Source organism: Chrysemys picta, chromosome 3 (genome assembly GCF_011386835.1).
Source record: "Chrysemys picta bellii isolate R12L10 chromosome 3, ASM1138683v2, whole genome shotgun sequence".
Lineage (NCBI taxonomy): Eukaryota > Metazoa > Chordata > Testudines > Emydidae > Chrysemys > Chrysemys picta.
In genome coordinates this window covers 207,058,099-207,076,941 of record NC_088793.1, presented here as the reverse complement: position 1 = coordinate 207,076,941, position 18,843 = coordinate 207,058,099, and the positions used below count along the sequence as shown (strand labels likewise).

The following is an 18,843-nucleotide window of genomic DNA, read 5'->3' as shown; positions in this document are numbered from 1 at the left end:
TATTATTATTATTATTATATTTCATGAATTATTAAAATGATGGGCTTGATCGCGCGGTCCTTACTCAGGCAAAGCTCCCGCTGACATCCACTGAAGGACTGTCGGGTCAGGCCTTACGCTAGGAAAGATAGAGCCAGTATAGTTTGTTTTTAAAAACGTTTTTTCCCCTTAGTGATCAGCAAATGCTCGAGCAATCCCTGCCAGAATGGTGGAACTTGTGTGGATGGAGTAAACCAGTACAAATGCACTTGTCCTCAAGGGTGGACCGGTGAGAACTGCCAGTACCAATCACAAACAGGTATGTAACCAGGTGAGGTGCGAAAGAGAAAGAGACTCGAGCAAGGCAGACAACGAATTACAAGGCAGAAGCCCCTGCCCATTCTCAGATGTCAGCTTCTAACCTCAGAATGACAGTAATTCCCACTGTGCCGGGTGCTGTACAAACACAGCCCCTGAGCTTCCAAAGACTATGCACTTTCCAAAATCTGCCCCATCTCATCAAGGAGGAGAAAAAATGGCATGTGACTTTGGTAACCAGTCACAGAACAGGATTAATGAATAGCAAATAGTCCCCCGCCCGGGCCAGCTGCCAGAGACAGAGGCCGAGCATGCCGGGAGGCAGGCGCAGCGGGAGAAGAATGGAGCCTCTCTCACTCCCCGCTGCCAGGCCAGCCAGAAATCTTGGCGGGCACTTGACCCCGCAAGCCTGCCCCTACCCGTCACCTATGCCCCTGAGCAAGAGGAATTGTGATAAATACTCAAGTAAAATTATATGAATAATAAACTAAAATCACATGGCTCTAGTAGGAACCAAGAGCAACATTTTCAAAAGTCCCTAAGTGACTTAAAAGTATAATTCCCAGTGATTTTCTATAAGACTTAAGCTCCTCGGGGATAGATTTTTCAAAGTATTTGGGTGCCAAAAGATGCATAGAGGCATCTGGTGGAATTTTCAAAAGTGCATTTAAAGATCTAGGCCTAAGTGCTTAAGTTGCATTTGAAAATGGGACTGAGTCTCTTAAGTGATTTAGGCACTTTTGAAAATGTTACTGCAGGCCTGTGAGCCAGGTGTCCAAGAAGCACTTTAGAGTTTCCTCTCTTCTCTCCTTTAGCCCCACCTGCGTGGAGTGTTACGAACGACCCGGCTTTCAGTCGCAAGCCACGCTGTGCCAAAATCGACAGGACTCAGCACTGCAGCTGCGAAGCCGGCTTCCACATGAGCGGCACGGCCGACAACAGCATATGTCAGGGTAGGAGATGAGCAGAAATATCCATCGGCAGCTTTCACCCGTCTGCTGCCCAATGCACACACAACACATCTGAGCAGCAGTTTTTACGGACGAATGCGGTGGACAGGGCTGCTTGGAAGAGGCTAAGGCTTTGTCTACACTGGGATTTTCGTTGGCAAAACATTTGTCGTTTGGGGTGTGAAAAAAACACACCCCTGAATGACAAAAGTTTTGCCGACAAAAAGTGCCAGAGTGAACAGCGCTTTATCGGCAGGAGAGCTCTCCTCCTGCCGACAAAGCTACCCCTGCTTGTTGAGGGTGGACGTTTTTTGTCAGCAGGAGAGCTCAGTGCTGTTCACACTGGCGCTGTTCGTTGGCAAAACTTTTGTCGTTGGGGATGTGGTTTTTTACACACCCTAAACGACAAATGTTTTGCGGATGAAAGTCCAGTGTAGACAAAGCCTTGGCCTCTTCCAAGCAGCCCTGTCCACCGCAATCATCCGCGAAAACTGCTGCACCTACTGAATATCCCTCCTTTCGTTTTGCTCAGAGACATCTCTTTTGCCTTGTTTCTATTTGTTTTTTTTAAACATTGCACTGAGCTCTGTGCTGAAGCTGTGATCTCCGCCCAGGTCCGTGCTCTGGTCTCGTTTCATAAATTAAGGCGCTTGGAGCCAGCACTTGGACAGGAGACCGCTGAGGAGAATCCAGGTGCCATCTTTTGGCTCAGACACAAAATCAAGATCTTTGTGGCCATTTAAGATCTTCAGGCATTTTTTTGCAAGCAGAGTGGAAATTACAGTGCATTCTACCTACTATAAATCACTGCACTGCAATTTCTATTGGCTACAGCCAGCGCCTCCTGGGAACTCACCAGGACCCCAAAATACATTTTTAAGATAAAAAATAAATTACCATCACCCTACGATTTGCTTAGAATCTGCTTTCACTAGCAAGAAACACCTGCAAGCAGAACAGCTTTGCTTTCACCTTGCAGGTTCAGGCCGCGGCCATGCAAGGGCGACTTCCTAGGTACCTGCAAGCCACATTATTCCCTGGAGCCAGAGTCCCTGCATTTCTATGACAAGCTGTTCTCCTCCACTTACCGTCCTAATCAGCTGTGTCCCCGGTGCAGCCTCCCAACCCTAAGCGCCTGCATTTCAGTAGTGGATGAAACCACCCCTACCTGTAAATCGGTGCGTTGTGGTCTGTGGCTAAAAGGGACAGGATAAATGCCAAGAATTTTAAACCCAGCTAATCTAGGTACGTCTATTGCAATTGGGGGCATCTCGAGAACTCCATCACTTGCAAAACCCAGCAGACTGGCCCTTTCGTTAAGGAAATACTAGTCCAATTTGCGTGCACATTTTGCATGACCTGTGGCCTGCATACTGCTCGCTCGTATTGTCAGATAGCATGGGCTAGAATCAAGTCAGCCAGCCCCAAAGCGGGGGAGAGTCAGATTTCATCCCACACACTACTGAGCACCGAAATATCTTTGCCCTGGTAACACTGTGCCTCTGCAGTTTCACTAGTTTCTCCATGGTGGTCCACTCCTGGCCACTCTTGGGAGGAACTGAGCAGTTTGCTGCTATTCCCAGGTGTTCTTGTCCTGGCAAAGAGCGAAATGGTTGTCAGCAGGAATTCTTTGCCGGGGTGGACCCTGTTGTGCAGGGTCTGCGCTGTATGGGACGGTGTGTTTCCTCTGCAGACGTAAACGAGTGTGAGGTTTACAAGCTGGAGGGAGCCCCTCGTCTGTGCATGTACGCCTGCGTCAACGTTCCCGGCTCTTACCGCTGCTCCTGCCCCAGTGGGTACAAGATCCTCGGAGACGGGAAAAGCTGTGAAGGTGAGCCAGCGCGCTCGGAGAGCTGGGCACCACAGGCTGGGGCCTGCTGCAGGAAACAAAAGCGCATTTGCAGAAGCTGTATTATTTTCTGATTTCATATGTAACTTCCTGTCACAAAGACCTGCTGGGTCCAACCGAACGTGTGCAGAGATTTTATAGAGGAAGACTCCCATTGACTTCAGTGGGCTGAAAGCCTCACATGGTGCAAAACTCCCGTTGACTCCGGGATTTCACCCTGCCAGTATTCGTTGTTAGAGCTGGGTGGAGAGTGGTAATTCCAGGCTGCCACGGATCAGTGAGCCTGGGCGCTGGGGCTTCAGGTGAGGAGACAGCAGGTGAGCTGGCAGGACACCAGGTAGAATTTCATCAAAATGGACACATTCCTGAATCCTGTGGAAGGTGTGTCTTTAATAAAGCTGTTCAAAAACATCCTTTTATCTCCCTTTGTTTTACCTTTTTCTCCCCTTTCCCAGTGGAAACAAAGTGGGGGAGAGAGGTAAAAGGGAGAGGACGTGGGATTTTCTCCACTCAAAACTAAGCTTGTGCTTTAGTGCTTTGTTGAATCAAGGCCTCGATGCTTCCAGCTCTCTGGATTTTATCATGAGTCCTCTCATAAAATAGGCCCTCCATTCCCCTGATCATCCGTGTAGCCCTTCTCTGCACCTGTTCCAATTTGAATTCACAGGAGAAAAACATTGCTGGTTATTTTAAAAGATTTGACTAGATCTGGTTGAAATTGTTTGGGTGAACAGATTTTCATCAAAGAATAGCCTTTTTTCAAAAATGAAATTCATTATGAAAAAGCATCAGTTTTGTCAAAATGTGGTTTTTTTGTGAAAAATTTAGTGCCTTTTAATATATATATATTTTTGCGGGGGAGAAGCAGTTACTGAAAACATACAATTTTTATAATGGTTTGGTAAGATTTTAATTAAAATATTCTATCCATATTTTAAAAAAATAGGTCAGTTTCAAGCAACTCTGTAATTTTGAAATTTGTCACAAAAATAGATTTTAATTTTTCTGCTCTAGTTTAGACCTTTTTTTGATTTTCCTGGGCTAGCAAGGGTTAACCTATCTACGGACAGAGGTTATAGTACAAAAAGCATCCCGTTATGTGCCAGAAGGACAGAAAAAAGGAAGAGATGGAGAATGCTAGTGTTTCTATCAAGTCTGAATGATTTACATTAGCTTTACTTTTTTAACTCACTTTGCTGGAGATGGATAATGTGTATTTAGAAGGTACTGACTGCTAAGTGAGGAAGAGGGATCAGGTGAAAATTGCTGCTATCATGTTTTCTTCCTTATATTTAACCATTTAACCACTTTAGAAGCTATTATGATGGTAACAGGCAAAAAGGAGATAAGAGCAGCCTCTGACCCAAAAAAATCAAATTTCCCCAGTAAAGAGATGAAATGTAGGTGGACAAGAGTGAGTGACAATGGAGTGTTAACCCTTTCAGCTCAGTAAAACAACATTTAACGTTCTTTACAATCGTTTCTAATGAGGCAGCTATAACGCAAGGGGAGTTGGAATGTCTCTGACAACGCAGAGTCGCGCTGCTGCGTGAAGTCTTCCAAGGGCAAATCTACTCTAAAAAATGACCCCGTCTTTCCCTTCATAAAAGGGAGCGTGTTTTATAGGAGTCCGGCGGCCATGTCAGGCCCTCAGTGCCGACTGATGGTCACTTTTCTGCCCTTTGAGCAGTTTCGTCTGGCGTGCTCTGTTCGATTCTCGCTGTTTTGCAGATATAGACGAGTGCAGCCTGTCCCAGCACAACTGCACCAGGGGCATGACGTGCATTAATACAGGAGGAGGCTTCCAGTGCGTCAGCGCCGAGTGCCCTCGGCCCAGCGGCAATGCCAGCTATGTGAAAACATCGCCATTGTAAGTAGTAGGGGACTGCAAAAGAATCAGCCCCCTGGCAATGCCAGAGAAAACAGCCCATGGCTGAAAAGCTCGACAGGGTATTTACCTTTTTGACCGACAGTATTAAAACAGGCCTGCTTTGGGGAGATCACTGTCACCCCCGGGGACAGGGCTCCTCCCTTCCCAGGTTGTTCGGCGGGAACTTAGTTCAGTTCTCCATTTGGCTAAATCCAAAAGAAGGGAGCATCTTGCAGAGGGGTGCACTCGTTCAAACAGAAATTAATTCAGGGAAGTCCTGTGCCCAGTGCTAGACAGGAAGACAACCTAAATGATCACTGACAATGGCCCCTTCGGGCCGTATCATCTATGAATATAGGGTTCAATACCATTCTCCAGGTGAAATCTTGGCCCTGTTGATGTCAATGGCAAAACTCCCATTGACTTCCCTGGTTTTCACCCTCAGCTTCACCTAGCAGATCTCAGTGGCAATACCCAACCCTTCGTAAGTGCCTGGGTCTCCTCCAGGCGTGCCTGAGAGATGTGTGTGTGACACCCTGGTCAGCATGGGTTTCACGTCCCCTGCTGTGCCTGAGCCACACCTGATGTCTGCTACAGTTCCCTCTACGGAGCCTGGCTTTCTAGCTCCAGCTCTCTTAAGGTCTGTCTATGCTGCAGCTGGGAGCGACCCTCCCAGCCCGGGCAGACAGACTCCTGCTAGCTCAGCTCAAGCTAGCACACTAAGAATAGTCGTGTGGATGTTGCGGCTCTGGTGCAGGCCTGGGCTGCTCCCCGGAGCTCAGACCCAGCAGGCAGGATGGAGGCTCTCGCCTGAGCCTCCACTGGTGTCGCAATGTCCAGACAGCGTTTTTAGCATGCTAGCCCAAGCCCCGCTAGGACAATCTGGCTCCCCAGGCTGGGAGGCTGGCTCCCACCTCCCGTGTAGACGTACCCAGAGAGGCTCCTGCGTCTAGGTTGGGGGGGCCTAGTTCAGTCACTGGGGGGGCCAGTTTCTGTCCTTAGTTACAGAGGGATAAATCCAAGCTCATTTCATTGACTTCAGTGGAGATCCCGTAGACTTACATTGGTGTAACTAGGAACAGAATTTGGCCCCTGGTCTGATACTTTTCAGGAGTCCAAGCCATGAAAGTGCTGCCTCAGATCCCTAGGGCCGTGCGTCTCCAGTGGTTTAGGGGTCCGTACGTGAGTGCTGCTTTATCACCAGGTGACTTTGGAGAAGGTGCTTTAGGAAATGCGTGGGCAATAAACGTGACGGTCAGGTCTCCACATGATCATTAATGGCTCATCAGAAACAGAACAGAACACAAAGGCCCAACGGTAACAATGTAAGTGTGCACAGGCTTTTCCCGCTTCCAGGACTGCCTTAACCCTTGTCCTTTCTTTCATTGCTAGCCAATGTGAACGCAACCCCTGCCCAATGGACAGCAGATTGTGCCATCATGCCCCAAAGTCCATCTCCTTCCATTATCTCCCTCTGCCTTCCAATCTAATAACCCCCACCCCTCTCTTCCGCATGGCAACTGCCTCCGCCCCAGGCCGGCCTGGGCCTGACAGCCTGCGCTTCGGGATTATTGGGGGCAACAACCGAGGGCATTTTGTGATGCAGCGCTCCGACCGGCAGACGGGAGAACTGATCCTTGTGCAAAGTCTGAAAGGACCCCAGACCATCGAGGTGGAGGTGGACATGTCCGAGTATCTGGATCGCACCTTCCAGGCGAAGCATGTCTCCAAGATCACAGTCTTCGTGTCTCCCTATGAGTTTTAAAGAAACGCAATTTCTGCAAGTCAGCAAATACACAGCCCCAAGGACTGTTCCTGGTCATCCCTCGCTTTCTTTCAGCGCTGACTCGAACAAAATTCCTTCCTTTCGAAATGGTGAAAGGCCACGGTGCTGCAGCAGTTCTAAAAACCAGGACCTTAAAAGCCCAGTGCTGAGAGACAAGACAAACCACATTACTCTGGCAATGCCAGGATGGGGCTTGCAATAATCTCAGACTCATTTGTTCTTGAGAAGTTTTGACTCTGGACATTTCTGACTTTGCTTCTCACCATCTTCTGTAGCACATGCCTCCAGGAACACTAATCATAGTAACAGAGATGTAGCAATGAAATCCAGATTATAGCCTATATAAACCTCCATAGAGTAAATATCCTTCTATCAGATTTCAGGTTGATTTGTCTGCTCCGTCTCCTGGATGGTTTTACACTCACATACATGGAAAACAGCCATCGAAGTGTGAATGAAATCACATGCTCTCCAGCAGCTGTACCCGCCCAGAAATCTGGCCTGCCCTGCAGTCAGATTAGCAATGGGCCACATGCCCAACAGTTATCAGTGACACCGTAACAACAAGTAGCCTCCCCATCAATGGAAAACGGGCTAGTGAGAAATCTTTGAACAAACGGATGTTGCTTATAACTCCTTTGTCTTGGTCCAATCCCCTTCAAAAGGCGTCCCAAGGCATTTGCCCCAATAAAGGGTTGAAGTCTGTAGATGTCAATTAACTAAGGCCATGAACATTTTTTAGAAAACTCAATTTTCTGAATAGGAGCTTACACAAGTGCAAAGAGCCAATAGCACAGGCCGGGCATGGTACCCAGCGCTGTAAGATTCTCTGCAAGACAGCTCCGGGCTAGTGGCTCCAGTTCTCCTGTCGTTCTAGTTCCGTTTGTTGCTACTGAGCGCGGTCTACCAAGGGCATGATCGTGCTCCCATTCAAATCAGGGGGGAAGCTGTCGTCAGTGTAATGGTGCAGGATGAAGTTCCTTGAGTTCTGAATTGCACCACAATGTGTGGGAGTTCTGTGGGGTAGCTGGATCGCCAGTGGAGTAGACTAAGACCGCCGATTGCTTTCACTCGTAACATAGCCAGAGTTAGAATCCAAGTCTCATGTTTAGCATAGTGTAAAATGGCACCAAAATAACCCATATCAATAGCACGACATGCTACAATTACAGATTACAGTCAGTATATATTACCTCAACTTCCTCCCCAAAAGGGATACGGTATTTGTGGCTTTATTATCAGAAAATACCCAGCACAGATAACAAGGAGATACCATTTGTCCTTAAAAAAATATAAAAAATCAAGGCCTGTTCTACTCTCTGTCACGAGCTATTTTCCTTCTTAAAGAAACATTTCAGAGTAAGAGTATTTGTTAAAATATATATTTATGAGAAAGCAATTAAGGTTTAAACTCCTCTTATGAAAATACCCTTTGGATTGTAATAAACGCTAAGAGTTCTATAGACATTTTGATCCCTCCCATAGAGTTTGATGGACCCCTCCCTGTTAATGGAGCCCTTGGATGGTTCTAAAAGCTATCAAAAGGAGATCATTCTGTATTAAATTCTACGGGCCAGATCCTGAGCAGGTGTGAATCAGCAGAGTTCCATTGATTTCAATGGAGTTACTCCAGATGTGTACTGAGCTCACAAGTTAGACCCAATCCGCCTCTTTTTAGACTTTTTTTTTTTCCGTAGCTCACATCAGACAAGGAAAAATGGCTGTTTTTGTGACATCACCATGCCCCGTGTCTTGCATTATGAATGCAGAATAGTGTGTGCTATCTTACAGTGCTTGGGACAAATTCTGCTCCCAGTTTCATTCCTGCAGCCCTAGAGAAGCTCATGGGTCAAATTTGCCCCGGGGTTACATCACTGGCACTACTCCTGGGAAGAATTTGGCTCAGTGGCTTGATAAACAATGTAGTGTTGTGCATTCAGCTGCCATCCAGCTCGGGATTGGGGTTTTTTGTTGGTTTGTTCATTTTTTAAGCCTGCTCTCATCACTCGGGTACCTCAGCACGTTACTCCAATGGCTGCTTCTCAAGCTTCCTTCATCAACAAGATGAAATGTGTCTGTTTCTTTCCAGCACCCGCACCCTGTGGTGAGAGGTTCATGCGCCTTCCTTTTATGCTATAGTATCATCAGACACAGGAAGGAGACTAGAGGCCATGCGCACATGGCTACATAGGAGGATCTGACACACAGCACCTACTCACTGATGGCCATTCCCCATGGAAACTCCCCCTGCACATTCATGGGAGACGCAAACCCACAGACTTTCCCCCAAGTGGGGCCTGAGCTAATACCACTAAAGGCAATGGGTATCTTGCCCTTGGGTTCAGTGGGCATTGGATCAGATCCCTGGTGCACAGCCCACAAACAACCCTGTAGTGGAGTGGTTAGCTATCGGACGCTGGGCGTTTCTTTCCCCTGGCAAGTGCTACCAATATTGGGCCAGATTCTCCACCGGTGTAGATGGGGGATAGCTCCATTGAGACGCTCGCCTACACCAGCTAAGTCTCTGGCCCATTATCTTTGCGTAATCCTGAAGCCATTTACATCTGGAGTTTGAAATCCGTGTTGGTGTTTAATCTAAATACACATGCACTTGGGACGTTGCTTTGTAGGCTTTCTACCAGCCCGATAACATCTCCCGGGCTTAGGTCTGTGCAGCTGTGTTAGAGCCAGATGCAACCACCCTGGAGACAGATGACAGGCTCTCTCCTGTCAGTTCAAGCACAGATATCTGCAGCCAGTGGGGCAGACGTGCACTTCCCCCGGGGGCTCCAGGCACGTCCCCTTCAAGGACCGAGTTGTGTCACATCTTCAAACCAATTCTGTGGCACTGGAGGGAGTTCACTGACTCGTCGAGTAAATGAAACTGCAGAGACAAAATAGCACTGCTTCCCCCCGGCAATCACCATTGCTGGATATGGAGGTCACGGCTGAGCTCTCCGAAATCTTCTTAACTTACTGTACGTGTCCCATCCTGGTTCCCACGGCTGGTCAGAAGGCCGCCATCTCCCAGCTCTGTGCCAGGCAATGAATGAGGGAGAAAGAACATAAACACGTTTCCTATCAGAGCTCCGTTTGAGCCTGCTGGCCTGGGCGTGTGAGCTTAACCAGTCACATGCAGCCAAACCCCTCGCCCGCCTTTCAGGAAAAGGCCAGTTCCCCAGAGCCACTCGGCTGTACGTACTGTCGGCCGGACTGGGCGAACATACGCCCTGTGGCTAAACTAGATTTCATAACCATGCTGCTTCTTTTGGCCATATCCCCGCAATATCCGGGCACAGCTTTTCCAGTCCCTCAAACAACATAAAACCAAGAGGCGCTCAGATGGCTGGGTGCCAATCGGAGAACCTGCATATCGAGAGATCCAGCCTGGCTAAGCAGCAGCACATATCGGTCCGGTTTTGAGAGTGGCCCTGGACTTGATTTTGAGACCAAGTCCATGACAGACGTGACCTGTCGGCCCTCCCTTGGAGGAATGGGAGATTTAAGCTGTGCACCCACGTGAGCAGCCTAGAGCAGCCCCAGAACAGGCATGGCCCAGGCCTGCAGCCACTGCAGCCACAGCTGGAGCACTGGGATGGCTGTCACAGCTCGGGGGTGGGAGGGGAAACAAGTGACAGCTTCAGAAAGAAACAGGGGAGGAGAACTGAGGTCAATGTTTCAACCAGAATTTGGATCGGGCTCAGGCCTTGGGAAGAGTCACCCATGCTCAGAGGCCCATGAGCTGCTACTGCCAGGAACATGAAAATGAATGAAACTAGCAAGCCATGAAGTGCTGGAATGGAAATGAGATTATCAGCACAAGCGTCTCCCCATAGCAATAGATCAGGGGGCTGCAACAGAGCAATGGGCCAGTCCACAAAGGTCCCTCTTCACACTGTAAAAAGATTCAGGCAGACAAGGGAACCGTAGGACAGAAGGAAAAAGCTCCGCAGAAACCCTGAAGCCCAGTGCCAGCCTGCAGCATCTAATCTCCTTCCTGCTGGTCCAGGGAGGGGTTTGGAGCTTCCTTGGCACTCTCAGCTCTGGGACAATAGGAAGGAGAATGCAGCCTGGAGCGTATGGTAGTAAGCTATACGGGACGGCAGCATCACATTCAGACTTCAGGCCTTTGTAGTTCAGCCACTGGGAAATTGAATTTCTGGGCTTGATAAGGTGACAGCATTCAAATCATTCTTGTTCTGAGGTTGTTTATCCTAAGGCCAGAGAGCGAGAGCGAGCGAGCAGGGGAAACAATTCTGTCTGTTTAGAGCGTGTGCGTTAATTAGAATGGTTTCCAGTAAGAATGGCTTGTGACAGTTGTTATCGTGTCCCGCAATGATCATATCAGGCCGTGACGTTTGAGAATGAATTGGGCGCCTCACATGGGGTCCTCTGGAAGGGTGTTTGATATGAAAAGCTTCCCTTTCCTTGCAATATTACATCGAACAGTGTGGGCAAGGGTTAAAGCATGCACAGAGGAGAGATCCTGGTCCTTTCGCTGTTGATTTTCATTCCTGCAGTATGCCCTGTCTGCAATCTCACAAGAGCGGATGTGATTTCCCGAGTTGCTTTGTCACAAATGAGGCGATCCTGGCAAATTGAAGTCTTGCACCAGTGCAGAATAAGATGACGGCAGTGGTGAGGTCATGTCCAACGTGCAGAAGAAGGTGCCCTTCTACAGAAGGTTTAAAGAGCTGAGGTTGAAGGATGTAGAGCATAAGGACAGCCACAAATGAGGTTGGAAGATGCAATTTTTGAGGGATTTAAGAAGCCTAAATCCTCCCATACTGAATTTTCTTTTTTCCGCTGGAAATAGCAACATTTACAAGTTAATACAAAGATTAGAAATCCATTCGAGGACTTCAGGAGATGCAGAGTGCACCTTTGCTAGACCTCCTGGGAATGAAAAGATGGAGCACTTCTTCACAATGTGTTTGATGCTTTGGAGGTCTCCGCATGCACACTGTGGTGAATTGTTGATTCTCCATTTGTGCATCAGGTGTATGCATCTTCCATGGGACATCCTAATATGGTTGATGGTCATCCACTGTCTTTGACGGAGCAAGGAACCAGGTGGGATCATTTGTGAGGAGCTTGTTGTTTACCTCAGAGCCTGTATCCACCAGGTGTCTTCTGGGTTGAAGTTGGATGACAGAAGAGCTTCTCCAGCTGCCCAGAATGGTCAGCAAGACTTACAACGAGTGTGAGGTGTGTGAACTAGGTTGTCATGGAGCGGGAGCTTTGGGTCAGTGAGAGCTTTCTTGTACTTGTGCAACGTCGCCATCTCTCGCCGGATGGTTGGAGGAAGGATGTTTGCAAAGACTGGAAGCCAACACAGTGGAATGGACTTCAGGGTGCCCGTTACAAGTCCTCTAACCACATTTAGCTGGATATCAATGAGGTCCATGTGTGAGCTCCTTCCCCAAACAGGTGCACGTTACTTGGCCATGGAATAAACTCAAGCCAGTGTTCCCATTTGTCGCATTCGAGGATCACAACCCCAGCTAGAACCCTCTAGCTTTTGGATGATATTGATGCAAATCTTCATATTATGGCTTACCTGCTTCACATGTTGTTGACAGGTAAGTCTGCGATTGAGAGCGACTCCTAGGTAAGGAGGGTTATTATTGGGGGCAATTGCCTTGCCATGGAAGTTTAAATTCAGCATCCTCTTAGCTTCAGAACTGCTGAGATGGAAAGTTGATGACAGACTGAATCTTGATGAAGGAAGAAGACTTGCAAGGGACCATTTGAGATGGACGTTCATTCCACATGACACCATGGGTACATAATTTATAGCCATGTGAATCAGCTGTTGCTTTGATATCAATCATGGGATCTTTCATCTTTTGACCATTTCAGCTAATATTTCCCTTGATAGAGCATCAATATCCTCAATTGTTGTCACTCCAACCTGACTTTCCAATCTTCCAGTTTTGGCCAGATCATCGGCTACCTCACTCCCATATGAACCAACGGGTGATGAAATCCATTGAAAAGTCAATGTATGCCTTGTTTTCTGATCCTCCAAGTCGCCTTATGAATTGCATTGTTGATAGCATTGTGATTTCTTAAGGAATCAAAGATCTCCACCAGTGCGTCAACAATTGTGACAGTTTCCCTTGACAGCCATTACACTAGTTGACCATTTAGCAAAGACACAGAACAATTCAACCATAGCTTGTTTTAATCTAAGCCACATACATTTCCTACCACTGCGTCATTTAGGTCACTCATTAACTGCTCTTTTTATCCTAACGGATGAGTCCTAAGGAAAAACTCCATGAGACTATTATAACAAAAATACTTTGTAGTGACTATGAATTTTATCCCTTTTGGAAAAATATATCTTGATCGTGTTTAGGGCTTGAGCTAAGGGAACGTGAGATGTGAATATTTGATTTTTGATAAACCACGGCCTATGCTTTTAGTTCTGTTTACGCGGTTGTAGAAGGCAGCAATGCTGATTCAGAAATAGCCTGCATGGTTTGCATATGTAGATATAATGCTTACACATACACCGTACAGTTACAAGTTATCACCGCTTCCATTGTCAGGCACCTGTTTCTCAATTTCAATGTGTTCAGATGTTAGCCACAAAACACTACATTGTGCATGCTTCTTTAATACCCCTGCGTAGAGTGGTTAAACAATGACATAGTCTTTGGCTGCAAGAAAAGAATAAAACACTTCACACCATTTGGAAATTTTGGTTGAGATTTATTCCCCAAAAGGGCACGCGTGGTATCATGAACGGGAATATTAAATCTCTCTGGGGAGTTGTGAAAGGTTGCAATGATTGGCATTCAAACCTTGGCCAGATCACCCAATGAGTAAAGCTATGCAAACAGGACCGAATAATCAAGCAACATCCAAAGTGTCACTCATTCTGATTGGCTTCTTCTTTAGCATGGGCCCCTCTGTGTTTCCCTTCGGCCTGTTTATTTGCCTGAGGAACAAGCCTGAAGCTGAAAACTGGATTCGTTTATGTAAATGAGGGGCAGTGACCAGGGCCGTAGCAACAAAGAACGTGGCCCCCTCCGAACGTGGCCCCCTCCGAACATATGTCCAGGCGGGGCCCCTTACAGTGCAGAAACTGGAATGCGGTATTTATTTTGCCCCTTTTAGGGGCCCCCTTCCTTGCGGGGCCCCCTCCGGTCGGAGGGTACGGAGGGCGCTCGCTACCCTCTGGCAGTGACCAAGGCTCCCAGGAAACACCAGGCCCTGCATCCAAACCCAGAGCAATCTGCAGAGTAAGTCAGTCAATAATGCCAGGCATCTCTAAGCTGCCTTAAGACTAGTCTACCCTACAGACCTATGTCGGTACAACTACGTCACTCAGAGATGGAAAATCCACCCCCCTGCGCAACGTGGTTATCCCGAGCTAACTCCCGGTGTAGACAGAGCTGTGTCGATGGCAGGCCTTCTCCGGTCACCATAGCTACCGCCCCTTGGGGAGGTGGAGAACCTATGCCGAGAGACGTTCTCCTGTCGACATAGGCAGCATGTAAGTGTAGTCAAGTGCTTAGCCTCACAGCAGGGGGAGCTGTGCAGGCGGCACCCAACAACAGCTGTTACTGCAGCTACTGTCCGGGGGAATATCTGCCCTGCTGTGCCCGGCCTCTGCTTTACCTTGCTGGTACAAACCTCCTTATCCTTGGGAGGGGTTCCAGGCAAACCCGCCAACATTTGCCAACAAACCACCAGTAGATTCTCTTTGAGAGACTGGTTGCTTGTTTGTCCTACTCAGACGCACTCCATGCTTTTCAACTGGCGTTCCATCCCCTCCTACTGTCCCTCCACCCTCGCTTTCCACCCATACGCTCAGTACAAGCACATTCCTCTGCACGCCAACTGCCCCCACTCATTCCACACTCATTCTGCACGCACACACTGCACGCATAGAGCCACTCATTCTGCGTGCATGCTCGCGCGCACACACACACACACACACACACACTGAGCCACTCGTGCACATGCATCCCCACATTCCACACCCGCCCGTTCATGTGCACCTAGGCCCACCCTACACAGCAATTCATTTCCATCCAGCCATGCTATACACATCACCCCTGCCCTTCACCCCTACTCCTTCTGAGCTCTGATCCCATCACCCCCAGGGGCAGTCTGGCAGCTGCCTCCACCAAGCCAACCCCAGGCTACCCCAGGGAGGGAAAGCACAGCCATAAGCCATATTGTGTGTAGCCAGAGCTCCGGAGGAAGATGGAGTCTATAGTCAGATGAGCGCCTGAACCACTGGGCTGAAGCTTTTAAGGGAGGCAGTAGGGGCAGGACTTCCTCCTTCTTGGCTGGTTGGTGACTAGCCATTCTTCCCTAGTTTTTGGGAAAATGCCTGCCAAGCCAAATGAAATGTTGCCTACCCAAACAAAACATTTTGACTGGACATTTACCAAAACACTTTGACTTTTCCCGTTGGGTCTGAGCACCAATCTGCAAATCGTTTGCATTTTCGGCAAATAAGCTATTCATCTGAAACATTTCACCCAGCTCTGCTTACAATGAGTGATGCCCTGAAAATCAGAGCAGAACGAGTGTGTAACTGACAAGAGGAAGGAAGGGAACGGAGAACAGGGTGGAGACGGTTACAGAATCATGAAATTACATACTTGCCTGAACAAGGAGCATAGGGCTGGGCCCAACGTTCCATGCTGAAAATGTTGCATTACCTGGGATTACAAATTGTTTAGTGTTGCATCTGGTTTTATGGTTCCTTACAAAGGGGAGGGTGGGAGGGCTTCCATTCCTTTCAGAAATGATCTGAAAACCAAAATATTAAAGTCCTTAATTATGGAAAGCAGAGGCCCTAAAGCTTCAGAAATGTCATGTCAGTCAGACTGGGCAGGAAACTGGTTGAGCTCCCTGTTCTCTTCCAGAAATCTGCAGGGAGTTATCAACTGTAGGAAATCGAAAACACTCCAGTTCTTTCTCCCTGCTCCGCTTTTTCCAAATGGGCTGTGGGAGACAACAAAAGTCACTCTTTGTCAGAGACTAGATTGAAACAATATCTTCATAAATAGGCCCATTAATCACGACAAGGCATAGAGCTGCAATTCGAACGGGGTGAAACACTGGCGCTGCGTTAAACTCAACCCAAGAACATTCCACTCTTAGTAAGACCAGGAGGTTTGGATGCTTCTTTAACAGACACTGTGCTTGTTATTTATTGTCAAATCACAAGAAATATGTATTGTGAGGCAACATGTGTTATTCCTCTTCTTCGGGCACTGGGGCTTTGTAATTAATATCAAGACATGACACCTTACACCCTTTCAAAGGATAGAACCTTGTGGTTTATCTGGAATTCAACCCAAAATATTAGGAATTCCATTATCTGGGAGAGAGGGAACCTTTATTTGCCAAAAGGGGGGAAAAGTAAACAACCCTATTATACAGACCGCCTTCCAGTTGGAAAGAGCAAGCCGGCCTCTAGGTTTCCGAGTAGCCTGTCCTTCGATTAGTCTCTGTTAAATAAATTTACAGCTCTGTCTCTGGAAAGAAAATCAGTACTTACCGGATGAGTCAAATTTGGTTCCTCTCTCAGGTCACCGCCATCAAAGCTTTACCGCAGGAGCGAATTCCTTGCCACTTTTCTCCAACACGCTTGTCTCAGAATGTGACTTGAAGGCTCCCCAGCTGCCATGAGAGGCTGTATGGAACCGAAATACCACAGCTCAGCACACATGGGACAGGAGTCAGTGATGTGGGGCACAGTAGGAAGAAAAGTGAATTTCCCTCCAAATTAGGCCTGACAGCACTGGAATGTGAGCTTAAGTCAGCCATAGAGAAAAGACAGAACCTCAGTCACAGTTTCTAGGAGCTGTTCAGCAGAGTTGGTAAATCTAACCAAGCAAGCGTTCAAATGCTTCCACTTTAGTGTGCAAGCCGCCCTTCTCCCAGGGGCTCAGTCTCGCCTGGGAGCCTGAAGGCAGCCGTTATTGGGCTCGCTGTAAAGAGCAGGCCTAGACGGAGGCTGGAACTCCCACCCCTGAGCTGGAGCAGAGGGAATCAAACATTCCCCCAGCCGGCACCACCAAAGGTGCTGATGGGCCAGGGAACATTCGGCACCGGGTCACTCCGGGAGAGTGTGACACAAGGCGCTCGCTGGTCCTGGTATGGAGAGCAGTGCAAAAGGTGTCCCACGGGACGGGAAAGCTGTGAAAACTAGGCTTGGGTCAGCTGTGTGTCAATGCAGCTGCACACCAGAGTAACTCCTCTGAAGTCATTAGCCCCTGCCTGGGGGTAAACAGGTGTAATGGGGTGGGGAATCAGAGCCTGGGTGTCCAGGCACGCATGTGCTCTGAGTGTGTGTGTGGTGCTACGCCCTGGGTGGGCTGTTGGCTGTAGGGACTGAACTCGGGATCCCTAGAGCTAAAAGCGTGAGCCGCTCCTGCCTGAGGTAAAAGGCACAGCTCTGTTAGCGCGAAGACCGTGACAGACTTATAACCTCTCCGGCCCAGCCACTAGAGAGGAACAGAGAGCTCTGGGTAAGCATAAGGGACACGTGCATGGACACGCAATGTTACAGACTTGTGCTGCCTTAAATAGAACATGTCCAAATATTACTTGTTGATTGTTGCTAGGCAAGCTGGTCTTATGGGGAGGGCCCTGGCCTGGGACTCAGAGCTGAGGTCTATTCCTGGTTAGGCTGCTGAGTCGCTGTGTGGCTTCGGGTCCAGCAGGAAGGATAACACGCCCTGTTTCCCACCCTTTGCCCGTCATGTCCTTTTAGGCGGTGACAGTCGTGTGTTCCAGGGCCGTCTCACCCACATCTCCCTCAGCTCGTCTCTTCAGCTCTGGGAGGCTGCACGTGACAGCAGGGGGCTGGGCACAAAAAACATCCTCCCATCTCTCTCTGGACTGCTGTTACTAGCCTATCTCCTTTGGCATCCTGGGGCATCTCCGACAGATTTACGCCAACACGTATCTGGTGAGTCAACAACACGTTTGACTTAAACGCTGGTCAGGGCAGTCTCATGGGCCTTCATCTAGGAGAAGGGGCTTCATTACAGTGGGGCACCCTTTGCTCTCGGGGTTATCCTTCACTGGGACTCTAGCCGGTTCCTGTCCCAGCTGTGCCTAGCCCTGTGATGTCACAATCCCAATCTTTGGTTCCCAGGGGGCCCTTTAAGGGAAACTTGTCAAAGTGTTTGCCATGCTTTAGGCAGGATAGTATCTCGGGAGTGGAGTGGCTGTCAAGGCATCGGTCCACTTGTCATCATCTGGCCTGAAATGAAAACCAGAGGAGGAAAAGATTGAGACTCGGAAAGGAAAAGGCATGAGAGAGGAGAAAGAGGCAAGGTGAGAGGAGGAGAGAGTATCACGTGGGAGTGCGCCAGCTTGTGAGATGTGGGCCCAAAGGGACTTTGATAACTTGCGTATGTCTTGCTACATCTCCCAGGACTGGGATCAGAGATCAAAGCTACCTTGATTGTTCTTATTTATCAGGATACTCATAGATTTTTAATACCAGAAGGGACCGTTACGATCAGCTAGTCTGACCTGCATAGCACCAGCTATAGAACTTCACCCTGTAATTCCTGCATCAAGCCCAGAACCTGTGGCCATGCTAGCATCTCTTTTAGCAAGACAAGTGATCTCGCTTTAACGACGCCAAGTGATGGAGAATTTACCACCTCCCTAGGTAAGTTGGCCCAATGGTTGATTTTATTCTGTTAAACATATGCACCTGATTTCCAGTCTGAACTCTGCTGTCTTCATCTTCCAGCCACTGGATTCTCATTCCGCTTTTGCCTGCTGGATTAAAGAGCCCTCTGCTACAGATATCACCTCCCTGTGTAGGTACAGGAATGCTTTATTTGTAGTCAGGTAAACAGTTAGTTAATAGATAAGGTGCCAGCGACATACATTACATAGCTCCTGGTTTTTGTTATGCACTGCAAACGGCTTCCTCTGGCTGCTTGGGCCAAGTTGCCTCGTAGCTGTCTCCTTAAGGCTGTGTCTACACTGCAATGAAAACCCCATGGCACCGAGGCACAGAGCCTGGGTCAGTTGACTTGGATTCACGGGGCTCAGGATGCAGGGTAGACCTTCCGCTGCAGGCTCTGAGGTC

At 48.4% G+C, this 18,843-nt stretch overlaps 1 protein-coding gene across 2 annotated transcripts in view; it reads left to right on the top strand.

The window, feature by feature from the left end:
• Positions 1–7,114, top strand: part of FBLN7 (fibulin 7) — a 34,371-nt gene extending 27,257 nt beyond the window's left edge. For both annotated transcript variants that reach the window (XM_005293517.4, XM_042852758.2), the window contains 5 exons: positions 173–298; positions 1,113–1,250; positions 2,941–3,078; positions 4,828–4,966; positions 6,359–7,114. In XM_005293517.4, coding sequence (XP_005293574.1) covers positions 173–298; positions 1,113–1,250; positions 2,941–3,078; positions 4,828–4,966; positions 6,359–6,731 — 914 coding nt within the window. In that variant the 3' untranslated portion in view covers positions 6,732–7,114. The remainder of the gene's footprint in view (positions 1–172; positions 299–1,112; positions 1,251–2,940; positions 3,079–4,827; positions 4,967–6,358) is intronic.
• Positions 7,115–18,843: the final 11,729 nt, after the last annotated feature.